The sequence below is a fragment of the Lissotriton vulgaris genome, chromosome 4_1, assembly GCF_964263255.1.
Source record: "Lissotriton vulgaris chromosome 4_1, aLisVul1.2, whole genome shotgun sequence".
NCBI classification, from domain to species: domain Eukaryota; kingdom Metazoa; phylum Chordata; class Amphibia; order Caudata; family Salamandridae; genus Lissotriton; species Lissotriton vulgaris.
The window spans coordinates 694720590-694741607 of NC_141691.1; the positions used below are offsets into that span (position 1 = coordinate 694720590).

At 43.0% G+C, this 21018-nt stretch overlaps 1 protein-coding gene across 1 annotated transcript in view; it reads right to left on the reverse strand.

The window, feature by feature from the left end:
• Positions 1–21018, reverse strand: part of ABCA13 (ATP binding cassette subfamily A member 13) — a 2590787-nt gene that overhangs the window by 1105474 nt on the left and 1464295 nt on the right. The window contains exon 32 of the mRNA XM_086964984.1: positions 15067–15316. Coding sequence (XP_086821110.1) covers positions 15067–15316 — 250 coding nt within the window. The remainder of the gene's footprint in view (positions 1–15066; positions 15317–21018) is intronic.

Below are 21018 nucleotides of genomic sequence, written 5' to 3' on the forward strand. Positions count from 1 at the left end.
TCTATACTCACATTCAAGGATTGTTCTTTCCTATAGGCAAACATATACCATTAAAAAATGTGCTATTTTAAAATGTCAATTTGTGTCTATAAAGTTGTCTAATGAATGCTTTCTTGCTGTTAGTGTGAGGAAGGAGACATGACACAGTTAATAACAGAAAGGAGAGGAGTCAAGGAACCTTGAGATCTTCCTCACAGAGAGGTGAATGCACTACAGTCGTTGATTGAATGTAGAGAGGTGAACAAGTGTATTACATGTCAGTCTCCCCATCACTCAGGCAAAACATGTATTGAGTTGCTTAATTTCAGGTTCAGGGAGGACCTGACCTGGCAGAATGGACTGGACCGTTCCTTTTGGATTAAGGTCCAGACTGATTTGCATATGGATGACTGTAATCTGAGGTGGCATGATGTGCAAAATAATACCAGACTTGGGTGCCGCCAGAGTAACTGCAAGTGGCTAATATAAGTTCAAGTATTCCATCTATCACTTCAGGGTATACTTCAGTGCAATGCCCTAAATGGGAACCCGGATGTGGGTCCTGTACACACTGAGTCACTGGAACTGATTTATACCAGAATTATGAGCCCCAATAAGGGTGAAACCAATCTTGGATTGCTTGTGTTCCAGTTCAGGGAGGAGATGGCCTGACAATTTCGCCTGGACTGTTCGTATTGGAGCTGGATCAAGACTGATTTGATTATGGCTGGATCCAATCTGAGATGGCATAGTTTTCAGGTCATAACACAACAATATTTTTGATAGGGTCAGAGGCAAAGTTTAAAGACCTACTGGGATAATACGTTCCAAGCTAACTGAACACACAACAATATCCCAGAGTCTACACAAACATAGAGAACCTTCTGTTGTCTGGCAGCCACGACATATAAATATCCTGAAAAATATATTTATTACATTTTGGGATTTCCATCACTCACGAAGCCAGGTGACATGTTTCGTCATCTGAGTCTCCTTTGATACTCAGCCTAGTGACTACAAGGGCTACAACTCCACCATATTGATGGAGGAGCCCAAGGATGTTTTTGTCATTATATAGGACAATCTATCTGATCAAACAAATGTGAGCCAAATATGAAGTGTATGGGAAATAAATGCAGTGCAACAGTGAATGTGAAATTAAATTTGAACCGTGGTAGACCCAATCTTCATTCCTGTCTACCGCGACCGAAATTAAAAACAGTGCAAAAAGTTGCACTGTTATCCAAGCCGTCAAGGAGGTACCGACGGACAGGTGAGTGGTTGCTTCGGGGACACTTGTTCTGGGCAGCACACGAGTACGTTCTTAAACCCATTTCACTTGCCTGTACTAACATTATTTCGAGGACATTCATTCTGGGCAGCGTGCAAGCATGTTCTTAAAACCATTTCGCTAGTTTATACTACCAGTATTTCGGGGACACTTGGTCTGGGCAGCGTGTGTGTATGTGCTTAAAATCATTTTGCTTGCCTGCAACACCGTTGTTACAAACTTCCCATCGTAATTTTAGTCAGCACCATGGGAGATAGATAGAGACAGGGGTTGCTGGCATAGAAAGGCATTTTTTGAACAATGTATGTTTAAATAGTGAGAACGTGCTTAGGGTCAGTATATTATTGACTATGCAAAGCATTGACATCAGATTGAACATAGAATTGGGATTGGTTGTGAGACAGTACATAGTCCTAGTGCTTGCAAAAACGTAGTACGATGACAAATTAAACTATCTAGTCATCTTTATCATACACACCTCCCACCTATGGATTAGGGTCACGGATGTTCTATCTAGAGGCATAGTCGTATTCACACACAGGTTGTACAAACAGGTGATAAAGATTAAAAGTGATACGGTGGAACAATCTGATTGAAATGGATTGGTGTGCATTAAAGAAAATGTACCATAACATTGTGTGTAAAAGCATTAGCCCATAATGAAATAGGTGGGTTTTTTACTGGTAATATGGATGGTAGGACGGTGGATGCGCTACAATTTGAATAATGAGTAACAAGATGTAAGGATAGGCAGAGCACCAAAGAAAATGATGGGTTGTTCTGCTTTTTCCTTTTCACAGCGGGCCTCCTTTACCCTGAGCTGTTGCCAGGTGGGGTGAGCTAGTTCCCTCGAATATTTGAGGTAAGAAAACATGATGGCTGCCCTAATATGGAGTATACTAGCTGGAAATATATTGCCATGATGGTTATTAATACAGAGAACGTATGGTTTTGCCTTAGGTTTTCAGGTAGCCATTCTATGTATTCTATATATATTTATTTTCTCCTAGCTATTTCAAGATACACGAGTATTGCTGAGGAGGAATTGTATACACCACGAATCATGCGACTAGGTTGTATTGTTTCCACCCAGATTATGTGCATCAACACATTTTTATTTATTTTTCACCCTTTGCAGTAGCAAAATTAATTTGATAGGTCCTGACAAAAGCACTAGGCGGAGGATTACCCGTATGTGCTGAAACATGTTGACCACTTCACTATCAGAGACAGCTATCTGTTGAAACTGTCTTTTGAAACTGTTTTAAATTTGGGTTGCGGTAGACAGGAATAAAGATTAGGTCTACCACGGTTCAATTCTAATCACACATTCACTGTTGCACTGCATTTATTTCCCATACACTTCATCTTTGGCTCACATCTGTTTGATAAGATAGATTGTCCTATATAATGACAAAAACATCCTTGAGCTCCTCCATCAATATGGTCGAGTTGTAGCCCTTGTAGCCCAGATGATGAAGCATGTCACCTGGCTTGGTGAGTGATGGGAATCCGAAAATGTGATAAATATTTTTTCAGGATATTTATATGTCATGGCAGCCTGTACCGGGAGAACAACACAAGGTTCTCTATGTTTGTGTAGACTCTGGGATATTGTTGTGTGTATAGGTTTCAGGTCGACTGGGACCCGGCCCTGAGTAATTATCAGCAGCATGACAGTTCTAGAACAAGTTATAGGTCTCTGTGACTGACTGTTTCACAGAGTTCTATAAAACACTGAGATATTCTTTGCAAAGATCTGCCCCAAATCAATAGGGCCACCACTCTGATATGAAATATTGTTGATGCTATGACAGGTGACGACCCTGCATTAATTGTAGTAGCCTCACCAAAACTTAGTTTTAAATTCTTCAAAAACTATTAATGACAAGGAGGTAACCTGTGAAGCATAGCTGCCCCTTTGAAGAAACAGGTTGGAATGGGAGAACATGTCATTAGGCAAATATGTGCTCACAGAATGGTGATGACGTGAGTTATTCGCTAAATCTGTGTGTGGACACATGTGTTACAGCCATTACCATCCATTTTCAGAAACCTACAGCATTCCACTATTTATCCCTATTTCCCATGCAGAATGTATTCATTACAGGAAAACTTTGAAAGAGAAACTGTGCTTGAGAAGGTCAATGCTTAGAACCTAATTTCTAGCAAGCTCCACCCAAGTCAGGTTTGGGGGATACTGCCCAGTCCATATTGGGTACAGCAGTCATTCATGTTCAGACCCTTTCCTGGAATTTAAAAAAAAAAAACTTTTTATAGTAGTTAGTTTTCAATATAGCAGTGAGGAACTGTAAGTTGGAATGTGCTAACAATAAGAAATCAGTAAAGACATGTGGGAAAAATTGTAGGCTTAAAAAGCTTGGCAGGTTAGAGATGATTGTAGCAGAGAACGAACATGCCATTGGATTACCCCACACATAGGAGGGACTAAAGGAAATGGTAACCAATGGGAGCATCAGGCCTCCCATACAATTTGTGTTGGTCGCCTCATTATTTCACAACGCATTACAGAACTGGTATATGAAATAATGCTGAGGTTTAGGAATAATGCTTTACAGCACATAGGAATAGGGAATGTCATGTTTAAAAATGGTACCGTCGCATAAAATGGGACCCTATCATTGACAGTAATTTCTAGAGTATTACTGCAAAATGTACCAGTTGGTTCCTACTTCCAATGAACAGGCAATAAATGAGATTGAAGACAATTGAGTGTCCTCAGCATGTACCTGTACCTGCAAGCAATTCACATCGGAAGGATACTTGGAAAGAGGCAGCTTTAAATCCTAACAAAAATGTGTTCATAAAGTGGAGGCCAAGAATGTCTCCTGATTAGATTCAATATTGTACAGAGACTCATTCACTTGGCCTTTTACTTCGATTCCATTTGAAGCCTGAAAGCATCATGTTCATCAATTTACAAGACCTTGTTTTTTTTTTAAAGTGGGTAGATTTAATATTTATGCTAGAATAGTATATGTTTTATGTGGTTTGTCAAGAGCCGATCATCTGGAAGCACATCTTATTTAAACTACAATACGCAAGCATGCTAAGTGCACATGGAGAATGAGGAGGTAGAATGGGGATAGTGTGTTGTGCAGATCAGTACGTGCCAAAAATGGACGTGGGCGGCAATAAATTAAAATTAAACAAGACTTCTGCAATCACACTAACAATAAAGCAATCAGTGAATGCAGACATGCCTATGTTAGTGAATAGGTGAAAAGTAGCACACAGGGGCATATGCACAAGGAAATGTTAGAGTTTGGAACTGCGCTAAATTTGGAAGCATTGTGCTCCTACGTTTTTAAATTGCAGGAATGCGCTGTGTTTACAACAATACGGCGCACCCCTGTGTTTTCCCTAGTACTAGCGCTAAAATTAGCTGCCTTGCGCCAACAGAGGCACCCTTGTGTTGCCAGGAATTATAGTTTATGTGCAGAAAGGCTTCCTTTCCTGCAATGAAGAATTAAACAAATACAACACATTTTAGTTACAAAATATATGTTTAATTAAGAAAGCTATAAAGTATCCATTAATGTGCTTATTTTTGGGAGGGAGCAGAAGAGTCAACAAGTTATGTAGTATGTGAAGACCTCCTTCCTGGATGTGCTCGAGACACCTGTTGGGATGAGGTAGACGTGATAGAATGTGATGGAGAATGACTGCTGGACTTGCAAAGCAAGAGAGGGACCCGTTTAAGATGCTGAATGTGTTGTCAATGCTACATGCTGGAATACACATGTGTGACATCTATTAACCTTAACAAAAATAACTGTACATCCCTAAATGTGGTGGTGAAATCTCTGATTGCCTGGGTCAACAATTGGATGGATCTTGTTTTCACCATTTGTTCCTGTAGGTTATTCTGATGCTTTCTTTGCAATGACCACTTATCTCTTACCATCTGTATGAGATATCTGAAAGACGTACACTGATCTTGCAGCTGAATCCTCACTATCTGCCCTCTGAATTCTGTCACCTATTGGAGAGGTGATTGCAGGGTTTACACAGCAGTTATGCAATCTCTTGACTGCGCCTGGACGGTTACGTGCCTTGATTCCATCAACACCATTCTTCAAGAAATATTTTCTACAGTCTTCTGTATAAGACTAATGGTGATTAGGACAGATGGAACTTTGTAGTGGGTCGGGTGTGGACATCTTCTGAGGAAGCACTCCATTCACTCAGTCCAGGCCAGTGTTCTATTCTGAGTGCATTCTCTTCCTATTGTTCCTCTTCTGCCTCAGCCACTTACAGTAAAATGTGTAATTCCTGAGATGATAGTTGAAGTGCAGTCAATGTTGGCCTTGTAGTTGTAATAGCCCTCCAAGGTACTCATGAAATTAGTGTGTTGAACTGAGTTTCAGCACTGCTCACACAAACTACAGTGAATAGGTTGCTGATTCTGTCATGTACTTGTAGAAAGTGGTACAACAGAATAGGTAGAAAATGGAGGTGAGGCTGTGATTTTTGGCCAGGTAATTTTTATGCAATACATGTAGATACCTGCATGTTTTTTTGAAGCTGATGAAGAGAGTAGCATCTATAGGAATGGCTTGATATGACAGGAAGGGGAATTCTACTTCATAACAACTCCAAACATTGACAAATCAAACAGCCCAGTCACTAGCCTTAAGAGCCCTTAAAGGGTTCATGTAAGACTTCAACATAACAAATATGTCATTTATCTAAACCCTCATTAGCCAGTGGTAAACCAGATGTAGTCTGATATTTGTGTCAATTTATAAGGATGTAGAGTATCAGGGCAGAATTGTTTTTTTTATCATTTTCTTATTGTATGTATATTTTAATTTGGTAGACTCATCCCTAAAATCTGTATTCACAAATACACATAGGAATGTAATACACAATGAACTTAAAAAGGTCAAAGATGATGTGAGAGATAGGACACTGAAAAGGGAGGCCTTAACATCTTTGGACAAGTAGAGGCAATACATTTGGAGAAACTTATTCTCTTTCAGTCAGAATAAAATGCTTTAAGATAGGATTAAGGGATTAGATGTACTGATATTCAAGCCGGGATAGAGGTTGTGACTAAAGATGATATTTGACCAAAAAGCATGTGACCAGAAAACATGAGGATGAGCATGGGATAAGAGCAAGTAGATAGTGTCATAACTAGACAGGTCAGATTCTCAGGATAAGTGATGGGTCAATGTAACCTGATTTAAGGTAGCAATCTATTGTGAATACTCAAGAAGACACCAATAAGATATTTAGTGAAAAATATAATGTAATATAAAACCAATTGCCCACACAATGCAATCAACATATGAATGGTCTTACAGACAAAACAGTCACACCAAGCCCGAGGATCAACAGAGAGGGAGAACAATTACTTTATCCCATTATATTTGATTTTTAAAACACTTCTAAGCATCCTGAAGTGTGCAATTTTGGACAAAGACAAGAGGGACATTGAACGTATGCTGAGCTGGCGAGCCTTGGAGAGCAATGGAACTTTTTTCTCTCTTGGGGGTATACATCTGCCAGAAAAAAAAGAACATAGGCAGTAGATTCCTTGATCTGGCAAAGATCCTGGTTTGCAGATTGTGTTACACTGGGGCTTTCCTTAGGGGCCACTGCACAGAAGGCACGACGCAGCACACTAAGAAACAGCAAAAACTAGGAGAAATAAAGCATTTCTCCTCGTTTCACCTGTTTAAGACGAGGTTTATTCTGTTTTTATTTTTGGCCCTGCCTCCTATTTAGGCCACCCTTGTGAATAGGGGGCAACGTCAAAGTCAATGGGTGTTGCCAGGGAATGTCCACAGCAACACCCATTGCCCTCCTCTTTCACGCTAAGTACAGCGTAAACGGGTGCCTTATTTAAAAGGCTATAAACCAAAAACAGTACCAATATTGCCACACTACTTCAACTTGGACCAAGGATGATCACTCGAATCACTGAATAAAACAGTAACTCTCGGGAAATGTTTTGTCCGGAATAAATCCAATGAGTTTTATTACTTTTGCATCACGAACATCATATCAATGAGCAATTTTTTCCATTTGAATAAACACTTGTTTAGCTCCACGTAACATGCCAAAAAACATAAATTCAACAAACAAAAAGACAATATTTTTTGCAACAAACTCTCAACTTGCATTCGACATTCATACAGAACAACACATTGATATATACACACATATAGCCATTGTACAAAAATATTTACAACATCAAAATTTTTGGGGGAAAACGTAGCATTGGAAATCAGCAAATAAAAGGTTTTGATATGCTTGAGATTCAATCGAAAATTCCTAATGCTGGGTAGAGGAGGTCTACGCGTTTCGATGGCCCCTTGTTGTGGGGAAATCTCGTCAGGACCATGCGCCTGTGAATGGAGAACAAAATTGGGTCAACCATGGGGACCGAACCCTGCCTCTCAACGCTACAGTGGGGTATGGGAAAACTAGTCCTACCTCTCAGTTGCTGGGTTCTCTTTTGCGGTTGAAACTGTAACAAAAACAGAGCCTCTTTTAGCCTCAAATTCCAAAAAAGCATTAGCACTTTCTTGATTACCACATTCATACGTGAATACTCACATAGTTTTACGCATGCCGCGATTTAACAAAATCTTGTTGTCACAAATTCGGATGGAAGTGGAGATCTACAAGAATAGAAGGACTAGTCAGGGTGCGATGGTTATTATACTGGTGGCGGTAGCCGCTATGGTTGAAAAGGGGGGCTACTTACATTTGTCGTAGCGTGGAAATGAGTTGGGTGCTGTTTCCCAGGTAGCACGATGAAACGGCTCTTTTTTTGGGTTCCTGAAAGGAAGGGAAGACTAAAGTCAGGTTTTCAGCGGAAAACCTTTGTCTTGTGGTTCAATTCTACCACGGCGTTTAAATATACCTGTTTGGTTTTTTTTACGCTGAGTATATCGGGGGGTCCACGCTCTTCGGTCTCTGTCAGTGAATGCAGCTGCCGGCACCATCCAGTCGGTGTTCCTGATCTCGTGTGTCCTAGTTTTACTCACTTCCTGGTTCTGAGAATTGTGGGGATTGTAGTTTAAAAGTCCGTCGTCATGGAGACGATGTGTGTTTTCGTTGGATTAGACTGTGTGTAGCCGGGCTCACGGTCTGCACAGGAAACCGCAACCCGAATGGGGATGTGTTCATGTGTCCTATTAGATCTTGTGGTGTTTACAAACGGTAAATCTCAGAGAGTTCATTGAGACCATCTGTCGCCGTATTGAACTTGACTATAAGCATGGCTTCATTGCGTGATAGATTCTCTTCAATGTCACCACCTCTGGGGTCTTTTTCAATTTTCGCGATAACTGTCCATTTTAGGTCATCTAATGTATGCTCATGACTCATCCAATGATTGACAAGTGGGGCAGTTGTCACATTCTTTTTTATCCGTGATTTATGTTGGGTAATGCAGCATCTTACCTCCTGACTTGTTTTGCCGATGTACAACTTGTCGAAGGGCATTTTATGCCGTATATGACGTATCTAGATTTACAGTTCGTGAATTTCTCATGTTTCCAGAAAAATTGCTTATGTTGGAACAGACATCCTTCTTCTGTACTTGCACAACAAATGCAAGACCCGCATTTGTGATGTCCTTGGATGGGTGGCAGTCCTAGCATGGTGCCAATTGTTGGTATGTTCTGCTTTATTGCTGCTCGAACCAAGTGGTTGGCAACGCTTTGATCCTTTTTAAAGGCAAATAATGGCTTCTCTTTCAGTGTCTCATCAACATTTTCCACCAGATGCCAATTTTGCAAGATGGTTTTTTTGTATTGATTCGAGTTAGGGCAAAATGTGGAGACGCATACTATCCTGTTGAGAGTTGGTTTTGCCTTTTTGACTAGTAGTGTATCTCGAGGAATCCACCATACTCTCTTCATTGTTCTTCTTAGTAATTTTATGGGATAGCCTCTTAGCGCTAAATTGTCTGTCAGGTTGGCAGCGTGGAACATATATTCGTCTTTGAAATGGCAGTTTCTCTTGATCCGCAAATACTGTCCAAATGGGAGGTTTTCTTTCAAATTCCGCGGGTGGTTACTATTAAAGTGTAAAGCCTTGTTTCTGTCTGTCAATTTTTTGTATAATGTCGTCACCAAGCCTTCATCTGTTGGGTATACCTCGACGTCGAGGAATGACATTTCGACTTTGGAGAAGTTCATGCTGAATTTAATTTCCTCTGTTCTTGAGTTGAGCCACACGTGGAATTCCTTTAGGTCCTCTTCGGACCCTCTCCAGGTTAGAAAGACGTCGTCTATGTATTGACTCCAACTTGTAATTTTTTCAACGAATGGGTTTGACTGGTACACAAATCTCTCTTTGTATAATGACATAAATAGTACAGCTAATTCTGGGGCGAAAGGACACCCCATGGCTACACCGCTTATCTGATAGAAAAATTCTCCGTTGAAATTGAAATTATTTTTCTTCAGTGCCAATGTGGCTAGTTGCATAATGAACTCTGTTGGTACTCTAGTAGGTCTTGGTCGTTGGTCTAAGTAATACTGAATAGCATCCAGACCGTCACTCTGAGGGATCTGGGTGTACAGTGAACAAACATCCATTGTTACTAAGAAATCCTCATTTTGTTCAAACGGAACACTTCTAAGCATCCTGAAGTGTGCAATTTTGGACAAAGACAAGAGGGACATTGAACGTATGCTGAGCTGGCGAGCCTTGGAGAGCAATGGAACTTTTTTCTCTCTTGGGGGTATACATCTGCCAGAAAAAAAAGAACGTAGGCAGTAGATTCCTTGATCTGGCAAAGATCCTGGTTTGCAGATTGTGTTACACTGGGGCTTTCCTTAGGGGCCACTGCACAGAAGGCACGACGCAGCACACTAAGAAACAGCAAAAACTAGGAGAAATAAAGCATTTCTCCTCGTTTCACCTGTTTAAGACGAGGTTTATTCTGTTTTTATTTTTGGCCCTGCCTCCTATTTAGGCCACCCTTGTGAATAGGGGGCAACGTCAAAGTCAATGGGTGTTGCCGGGGAATGTCCACAGCAACACCCATTGCCCTCCTCTTTCACGCTAAGTACAGCGTAAACGGGTGCCTTATTTAAAAGGCAGCGTTAAGCCGCGTTAAGTGGCTTAATGCTGCCTTGTAAATATACCCCTCTGTCTCCCACTGTTTGTCAAGTATATGATTTATTTCTGGGCTTCATGTAGTACATACCAGAGGGAGAATACCTGTTAAATTGTGAATCACAATAAAATTGGATCAGTATCAAAACAACTTTCAGATATGTGTGAACGTTGTCAAAACTGTAAATCCAAAAGAGGCTAGGCTGCTTGCAACATAAAAAGTATGCCTTAGTGACGATTTCTGCCTCAATTTCATATGTATACATGTGTGTAACTGTGATATGGCTCTTTTCACTAAGGGCAAATGCATGGACTTAAAGAGCCCAATTCACAAAGCCATTTGCATGTGTAATTTTAACATACATTTGCAAATGTTTGCCATTATACGGACAAATTCACTTTTGTAAAGTTCTAAAAACGTAAATTTGCATTTATATGTAATATTACCCCACCTTAGTTTAATTAAATTAATGTTCAGGATCGGACCAGGAAATGGACTCCTTCAATAATGATGTGGATTTGCGAGATACAATTTTTCCAATGAAAAAGAATAATAAAAGTGTGGTTGCATCATAAATGAGGGCATTTTCGAATGTGCAGCTGTGACCTATGCACAATTACTCATACAGAATTACCTTTGTATTGACATAACTGAGAAGTCACACAGCGTTTCATGGCTGCTCATGAAAACCTTGAATTCTAAAAAATGAACATAAATATGCCCAAAATGAGGGAGTACGCCTATGGCTGAAGTTTTATTTTTAATTTTTAGAATCAAACAGGATTACTAATTACAAAGATGCTAAGGGCTTGATCCAGGTCTGGTAGACAGGGTACTCCATTGCAAGTGTGATGGAGTACCCTGTCCGGGAAACCCTCCATTCCGTCAATGGAAAGCTTAATCCAATGGCCTGACAGAGTGGTGGCTATCGGCGAAAGGTATTAAGCATGCAGCTTTACTTTTTTTTGTCTGTCAAGCCAGGGAAACCTGGTGTTCATTAGTTGAAAAATAAATGTAATGACCCCCAAACCCAGGGAAAAAAACTCCTTAAGTGAGGGTGTCATTTGTTTTTTAAAAACAAACTCCCAATCTAGGAGCTTGTTTTTGAACAACAAAAAGTTTGGTGGATGGCCATCAAAACTTATGTTGCTGTCCACAAAACATGTAGAACCTTTGCTCCGAATTGCCATGATGGTGGTTCATCTGAAGGTACAGAGATCACTGTTGGGCCTGCGGTGTTATCTAAATACGGTGATCTTTCTGTCATTCAGGGTGGTGGACATAATGTCCTTTCAGTAGCGGTCGCTCCCTGCTCTCCTGTGGTATCGTTGGGCTGCGCTCTTTGCTTTGCGCCTTGAAAAACTGTTGCCTGCTTTATGATATAGCGCTGTGCCTCACTTAAACATTGCTCGTTTATTTTTGCAGTCCTAGTCTGTATCGCTCGCTTGTTAAGCTTAGACCTTTAAATATTATTTGTATTGCTCGTTTTATGCAGTTGTAATAGTAGCGCTCACATCACTGATTCCGGTTTCGCTTTTGCTGCCATTTTGTTGTTGTTGTGCCTCGGAGCCCGTCCTCTCCACCCCGCTCCTGCCTCCCAGCTGCTCCTCCCTCGCTCCGCCCCCCTCCTCTATCCACATATGACAGACGCATTTGCTCACTCAGAGGCACCCTCATCTACAGGCCACCAGGACCCCGCACACAATTCAGCGAAGACAACACTGACTTCATCAGCCCACACGCCCTCCCCTCTGAGGACTACATTCTACTGGGAGAACTCAACTTCCACCTGGAATAGAAAAACAACAGCAACACCACCACCCTTCTGGACAACTTGGCCAATCTCGGACTAAAACAACTTGTTGATACCCCCACCCACTATGGCGGGCACACGTTTGACCCAATCTTCACCTCTAGCAAGCACTTATCCTTCAACCACACCACAGCTCTCCACTGGATGGACCACAGCTGCGTTCACTTCAACTACAAAAAGACCACGACCCACAACCTCCCTCAACCAATCCCCCGAAGAAACTGGAACAAAATTACCACCGACCAGCTCTTCACTTCGCTTCACAAAAACCCTCCTGCCAAATCATCGGACCCAAACCAAGCTGCCACCAACCTCACACAATGGGTCACCCACAGCGCAGACGAACTAGCACCCTTGAAAAACCATCAAATCAAGCCAAGTAGCAAGCCCCCTGGATCAACGATGACCTTAAGACATCCAAGAAGTTCTGTCGTACCCTCGAGAAAGCCTGGAGAAAAAAACCCAACCACTGACAACCCGACCACCTTCAAGAACGCCACCCGCAAACACCACCAACTGATCCGATCCACCAAGAAATCAGCATTCAAGGATCGACTTGACAACAACGCCCACAACAGCAAGGAACTATTCAACATCGTCAAAGAATTTACCAACCCCACCGCCAGCACCAACGACATCACCCCATCCCAAGACCTCTGTGACTCCCTAGCCTCTTTCTTCCACAACAAAATCGCCGACATACATAACAGCTCCACCCACCCCCAAACCTAATCCTCCCTCTAACAACCTTTGCACCTGGGACCCAATCACCACTGAAGACACCATCCGCCTGATGAACTCCATCCACTCAGGATCGCCTACCGACCCATGTCCCCACCACATTTTCAACAAAGCAGACTCCATCATCGCACCCCATCTCCGACGTCATCAACTGCTCCCTCAACTCTGCTACCTTCCCGGAAAGCTGGAAACATGCCGAACTCGGCGCCCTCCTGAAGAAACCCACAGCAGACCCCACTGAACTTAAGAACTACCACCCCATCTCGCTCCTCCCATTCCCTGCCAAAGTTATTGAGAAAGCCGTCAACAGTCAGCTCGCCACCTTCCTCAAATCCAACAAATCCCTCGACCCCTCACAGTCCGGCTTCCGAGCCAAACACAGCACCGAAACCGCCCTCATCGCAGCAACAGACGACATTCGAACACTACTGGACAACGGAGAAACAGTTGCCTTCATCCTACTTGACCTCTCCGCAGCCTTCGCCACAGTCTGTCATAGCACCCTCATACAACGCCTCAGCAACGTCGGAGTACAAGGAAAAGCATTGGACTGGATCATCTTGTTCCTCACCGGAAGAACCCAGAGTGTCCGCCTCCCCCCTTTCAGATCGGAGCCCACCGAAGTCATCTGCGGCGTACCACAAGGATCTTCACTCAGTCCCACCCTCTTCAACATCTACATGAGGCCCCTCGCATCCATCGCGCGGCAACACAACCTCATCATCATCACCTACGCAGACGACACCCAGCTGATCCTCTCCCTCACCAAAGACCCAAACACCACCGAAACCAACTTACACGAAGGAATGAAAGATGTAGCAGAGTGGATGAAGAACAGCCGTTTAAAACTGAACTCGGACAAAACGGAAGTCCTAACCTTAGGCTCATCCCCCTCTGCTTGGGACGACTCATGGTGGCCACCGGCCCTGGGAATAGCACCCATACCAACGGACCACGCACGCAACCTGGGCTTCATCCTGGACTCCTCCCTCTCGATGACCAGACAAGTCAACGCCGTCTCTTCATCATGCTTCAACATCCTACGCATGCTCAAAAAATATATTCCGTTGGATCCCCACGGAAACAAGAAAAACAGTCACCCACGCACTGGTCACAAGCCGACTGGATTATGGAAACACCCTTTAGGCCGGAACCACAGCCAAACTACAGAAAAAACTCCAACGCATCCAAAACGCCTCAGCCAGACTCATACTAGACATCCCCCGCCAAGCTCACATTTCCGATCACCTGAAAGACCTCCACTGGCTCCCCGTCAACAAGAGGATAACGTTCCGACTCCTCACCCACACACACAAAGCCCTCTACGACCTAGGACCCGAATGCCTCAACACGCGCCTGTCCTTTTACACCCCCACCCGCCAACTTCGTTCGTCCAATCAGGCCCTCGCCGCAATTCCGCGTATCCACAGATCCACCATGGGGGGAAGATCCTTCTCCTACTTAGCGGCCAAAACCTGGAATTCTCTCCCCACCCACCTCCGCCTTACACAGAACCACCTCTCCTTCAGAACGCAACTTAAAACTTGGATATTCGATAAGTAAAGTACCCCCCACCCCCCACAAGTGCCTTGAGACCCTCTGGGTGAGTAGTGCGCTATACACATTTTTGAGCTTGAACTTGAACTTGAACACAGTGGACTGCCGTACTTTAAATCAGGCTCTATGTTATCCATTATACTTACACTCTATTGCAGGGAAAGTAGTGTGCTCACCATTCCCAAGAGAACTGCATCTCATAGCTACACAGATAGCACAAAAACATATTGAAGTAATATACTGTTGCTGACAACCTAAAGGCCCTGATTTAGAGTTTGGTGTATGGGATACTGCATCACAAATTTGATGGATAAGCTGGTTATGGTATTAGAAGTACCATGCACTTTTAATAGAGCAGGCGGAATATCTGTTTTATTATTGATGGAGCATCCCACCTGCTGAACTCTTAATTGGGCCCTAATGGTTTAATTATCCAAAAAAGTACATAAAATACTAAGAAGAAACCATCCCTTATAGTTCACACAGATCCATAAAAGGGATTCTATTTTGATTAGAGAAATTGTTTACTGTAGTGATAAATCTAGTCATAAATGATTGCAATTCATATATTCTTACCTGTAGAAGCAGGCAGCTGGGCCACTGTATAGCCCAGGGCTCAGCTTGAGCGATGGATAGTCAATAGCCAATGGTTTCAGAGTAAAGAGTGCCATTGCCATAGTGACGAAGACAATCGGCAGGACAAGGTTTGAAAGGGCTCCTCTCCAATCTCTTCTTTGATGGTGGAACTGCTTGATTAACAGGGAGGTAATTTGTGTGAGAATAAGACGCCAGCCTTCCAAAGTCCCAGCCTCCATCAGCAAACTATCTGAACATAGAAAGGAAAGAAAATTGAAAGATGTCAAGAAACGTACCCTAGCCGCTCACTGTGAAAAACATTTAAAAACCGTAATACAGTTGTTCTTGTTATTTTTAGCTGGTTTAATGTAGCTAAAACAAAATCAGTGAAGTAGTCCTTGCTGAAACAGTTTAATATTAAAATATGCATTATATTGTTTATTAAGCTCCGAGGGACCAATTCACAAAAGCATTTATGAATATATAAAGTAATACTCCTGCAGTAATCTTACATGCCTTTGTGAATTGGCTCCAAAACATCTAACATGGGAATAAAACAGGAATTTTCAGCACACTTTCATGGGCAATTAGTACAACTAGAAAGCACTGTGCCATCTTTCCGCTTTTACCAATTGGGATTCGGACAATTAGAACAAGAATTGTTAAGGCTCAAGCCTAAGAAGGCTAGTAAGAAGATGGCCTTGATGTTTGAAGATTTTGTGAACAGGTGAGTGGGTGAGTTTGTGAGTATTCATCAATTTATGCCTGAACAAATGCATAGTTGTAAAGTGGCAACAGTAGAATGTTCCCAATCCTTACCACAATGGCAAAAAAGTCTACGATCCAACAGCAGAAATATGCTTTGACAGAAAATAATCTTTCATTCTGAATTTATGTGAATTGCACAGGAGTAGGCTACCTCGGACCGCAGACGATTCTATTGCCTCACATAAATTCCTCTATAGAAAAACACCATTTGCATGAAAATGTGTGTAGTAAAGGATCACTACTCAAAGAGGGTTCCAAGAATGAATTTATTTGTCATATGTAAAACAGGTGCTCCCAGCTTGGCGGCTTTCTCTCACCGTCAACATTCTAACTCGCACTCCTGTAGGCAGAGCGGACCATACCAAGTAGGGAGAGGGGTGAGGGGTGGGTAACAGGGAAGTCACAGCAAGTAAAGTTACAACACACCTTCCCCCCTAAGGAGAGCAGAGGAAATGAGAACCCAGGGCCCCAAGCAGGGGATAAAGAAAGCAGTGGGAGGGGTGAATGGGGAAGAAAGGGGTGAGTTAAGAGGAGGCGTGGAAACAGAAAAGCGAGGGGGAGAGAGAGAGACCGACAGAAGAGACGGAAAAGAAAAGAAAACAGGGGAGAGAGAAGGACTTTGCAAGAGAACAGAAGAAGAAGAACCGCAACATGAAAATGGGGTCTAGGGGAGACGACCCCCTAAAGTTTCAAAGGAAGAACAAACTAGAGGCTGGGTCCAGGACCCCAGAACAGGAGACAAGGGTGTACTCCTTACCCATTTCCCTGAACATGAGGGAAAACATCCAACTAGGTGCCTGTCCCAAAAGTAAAGCTATACTTGTACTACATAAGTCTGTTATTTGAGTGACAATGTTGTCACCGAAAAAAGATGACATTCTTCCGATTCTTTTCTGCATTTAGCTAACCCCGTCCGTGTGGTGATGACCACTTCCACTTTCAGCGGCGGAGTTGCTGTGAGTCAAGATTGTTTGTTCCGCGTGGTCCCTGGCCACGCTTTGTCTCTTTCACGGAATGAATGACTGATCTGTCCAATAAGATGCGTCTGATGAAGATTGAGAGCAAGAGGCTTTGCTCTCCCTTCCTTTCCCATAGGCTTAAGTCACATCCTTGTTTGGTTTATGTTAAGGGTTAGAAAGGGAACGGGTGCCTGTTAGTACTCTCTCTTTAAATCCTCAAAATCCGTACTGCCCAAATGATACTCTGCTGACGTGCTCTGGTCCTCAAACTCTCGTACCTCCTCACCCTGTTGGAGAGTGGCGATCCCTTAGATTTCTTTATTTTTTCTTTTTTTTTTTTTTTCTTTTCTTCCTCGGAGGTTTCCTGGACCATGTTACGCTGCTTCTAACCCTGCTCCTATGACCGGTTTCCTTCACCTTGGCCTCATAGGTGTTTTGTTCCGCATAGTTTCTCTTGTGGCACGCCGTGACTGAGCTTCTCGTACCTCCTCCTGTACATGCCTCTTCAGGGACTAGACTTTCCTCAAACTTCGTCCCCTGGGTTCGCCTTGTGAATCTGGCTTTGTCTCTTGTAAACCCTAACCCATCTTCTTTCCAACCTTCTAGGAGCAACCAGATTCTCCCAACCGGACCTTTAGGGTGCTGGCTTGGTACGTTTTTGAGTGGATTCTCACACCTTCTCTGACAAACTCTTCTTTCCGCGTCCATGTGAAGATCAGATTTCTTATTCGACCTGAGTTTGTATTTGACCCGAGCTGTAGAGCTCCATGCTTTCTCATTCTTGAGGCAGGTTGGTTTGGAAAGTTCCTCCACTACTCTCGTGGAATGTGTAACCCCACACGTTTCCTCTAAAACCACTTCTTTTACTTCCAGAACATCATGTTCACTGATAATTCTCCCCAAAATGTTCCTCATATTGTCTCCAACAACCTTTCCAAAGGACGTATTCTGCTTTCTTTCGCACTTGACCATGACTGTTTCTGTTTTCTTTTTATACCTCCAAACTTTTTTTTTTTCTTACTTCAATGTCTAAGGATGGATACGTGTTCACCCTCAAAACTCTCCAACCTGGTAAATTGACTACTGTCGTTTACAGCCAACCCCCTCCTGGACTCAGAACCATTGGGATTTTTCATTGTACTTAATTTCCTTCGTTCCTTCCCTTCCGGTACCGCAACCACTTCTTCTGCATTATAAATCTTACCTTTAGTACTTCTCTTCATGTAGCACCACTCCGTCTCTTCATTTCCTCTCAATATAAAGTTTTCACCCGTGTCTGCTGCTTCAACTTTATTTCCTAGCGTTAATGACAAATCACTCTTCCACCTGTATTTGTCTATTACAGTACTTTGTAACTCTGAATCCGCTATAGACCGCTTAAATTCTCCACCTTCATTGATGGTATACATCTGATTTGCTTCACTTTTGTTCCTCACCATTTCTCCCTCTTCTCTGCATATTTTGTTCCCTTGTACTTTGGCACTCCTTTCTCGCTTATTGTGTACATTTAAATCATTCAAGACCTTTTGCCGACCGTTTCTGTCAATTCCCTTAAAGTTTCTTCCTTCTCTGTTAATATTCACTATCCATTCTCCAGCTCCCAAACTGTTTGTCCATTCTTCCTCCTTTTCCCAATCCGCGATACTAGTACCTTCTTCATTCATTAGTGGCTCAGGATGCTGTAAATTACACATTTTGCCTCTTCTAATAAATCTCTCTTTACTTGGCCTCTTATATTCCCAAGTGCCGATGACTACTTCCTGTTTATTTGTGCTACTCTCACAACAAAGTTTACACTCTCTCCCTGATATTTTAACTTATAAAGGATACAGTCTTCGTGCTCTTCCCGCACATGAAGCTCAGTAGATTATTTACCTGCGCCACCCGGTGCGTGAAATGCCCAATTGGAACGTTCCGAAATACCTCTTACATTGATCTCTGGATTTAGACTTGTCTCGAAGTGACTTTCATACTGTATATATTTCTCTACATTCATAGAATGTGTCCGGGTTACTTCACATGGTGTTTTTCACTTTAAAGATGTCCCCTCAGTAACTCTACCTAACTGACGTTGGTTCCTTCAGGCCGCCGGGGTTCTTAATTTGAAGGTCTAGTTTCCTGCTCCGCCTTCTGCTTCCCTTCTTGGCTCCCTGAGATCACTTAATATGCTTTGCTCACGACGTCTGTAGATTCAAGATCCTTGTCAACACCAAGTCAATGATCCAAAGAGATTACGTATCTCTCACTAGACGCGCTGCCTCGGTTCAGTTTACTACACGGACCCCAGAGGTTTGCCACACTCTTTGTTCCTCTGAAATCTCCTCATGCCGCTTCAAAGCGCTGCCTCAGTTCCGTTTCACGCGTGGCAACAGGGGTTAACTGCCTTCCCTGATCATCTCAGATATTTTATACAGCTCAAAGTGCTGCCTCAGTTAATTTTCCAACACTGGAACAAAGGCTCGCTACACTCTCTATTCCTCTGATATTTCCTCGCACAGCTACAACGCGCTGCTACCGTTCAGTTTCATAAGTTTACTACACACTATGTTCCGCTCACTGCTCCTCACAGTGTTTCAAAGGCTCACTACGATTATGTAATCCAGCTTGGGTCCCCTTCGGTTAATCTTCCTCCCAATAAAATATATAAATACTCCCGAATTCTCTGAGACTATAAATTACTCGCCTCCGATAATTCTGGGAGTTAGGAGATACCTGCTTCCCAATGTTGTCACTCACTCATGCCACGAACGCTAAGCGCTCTGCCTCGGTCAGTTTCTTTTGCGGTATTAGAAATGTGGCTTTATTCCCTGCTCCGCTCCCTTCTCCTCACGCAGCTTCAAAGGCTCACCTCATAGACTTGTACGACTCCCTCTGTTACCGACTTGAGTCTTGCTTCCCAGCACCATAACCATTGCACGGAAACACCAGAGGTAATCTGATTTTACTTCCACCTTTCTTCCTTTTCTCCAATATTCACACAGAAAGTAATTTAGGCTGCGAAGTCCTCTTTCTAATTCACGATTACAGGACCGGAACTTCCTGTCGACGACTCTGCTGTTCCTCGGAGCAAGACCTGCTACGTCTTCTCCCTCACGAGTGTTCACTGCTTCTCACGGCCCGCACACCAGTCCTCACAAACCACGGAGGGGACTAAGCAAGGTGCTAAAGGGCGCCCACTCAGTGCCAGGAACGAAACAATGCCTCCATAAGTTGTTCGCTGCATCAGATCAACTTCGACAGCTTCACTCTTAGTCTCACGCTCCTTAACGGCAACCCGTTAGGCTGAAGACTGCGTAAATTCCAGTATAAAGCGGCCAGATTTCTTTTTTTCTCTTCCGGTTTTCTCCTGGTAAATCTTAGTCCTTTATGTTCACTGGCAACACTCCTCATGCAGCACAAGCAAGGCTTGAATTTTCAAATTCAAAATGCGGTGACAAAGCTTCAAATTTGTTCCCTTTTCCGCTAAAATTTCTTCAATAAGCTTAAATTGCTCAACTCACGGACTCGCGCTCCTTTCAGTTTTCATCACTTTGGGTCTTACTTCTCATTAATGTCTCAGTTTCCTAAGAACGCCCAAGGTACGTCACCAGTTCATTTCCTTTTCCTTGTCCCAGCTTAAATCATTCCAGTGCAGAGACCCCACACTGACCCTGGCTCAGCTCCGTTTTCTGTCTACTGTCCTGTGATCTTCAATCATCAACTGGGTGAGTCTTCCTTTTCAACTTAAATCTCCGCACAAGCATCAAATTTATCCAGGGGGAAGGCACCACACTGACCCTGGCTCAGCTCCACGTCCTCGTCGCCAAAAATGTAGTAAAGGATCACTACTCAAAGAGGGTTCCAAGAATGAATTTATTTGTCATATGTAAAACAGGTGCTCCCAGCTTGGCGGCTTTCTCTCACCGTCAACATTCTAACTCGCACTCCCGGAGGCAGAGCGGACCATACCAAGTAGGGAGAGGGGTGAGGGGTGGGTAACGGGGAAGTCACAGCAAGTAAAGTTACAACAATGTGCTTATCTCAAATCCATCTCATTAGCACTAGAGATGGACACTTCCTCCAAAGGAAAAAGGAAAAGATGGAACATGGGATTTAGCAGCTCCTCCCAATGTTTAGACAATATCAACATTATTAGTACGGGTATACTGGAGACGTCATGTGCTCAAAGACCCCTTCTGTCAATAACTCCTGCTCTCTCTTCCTTTTGTCCACAATTGGAATTCTC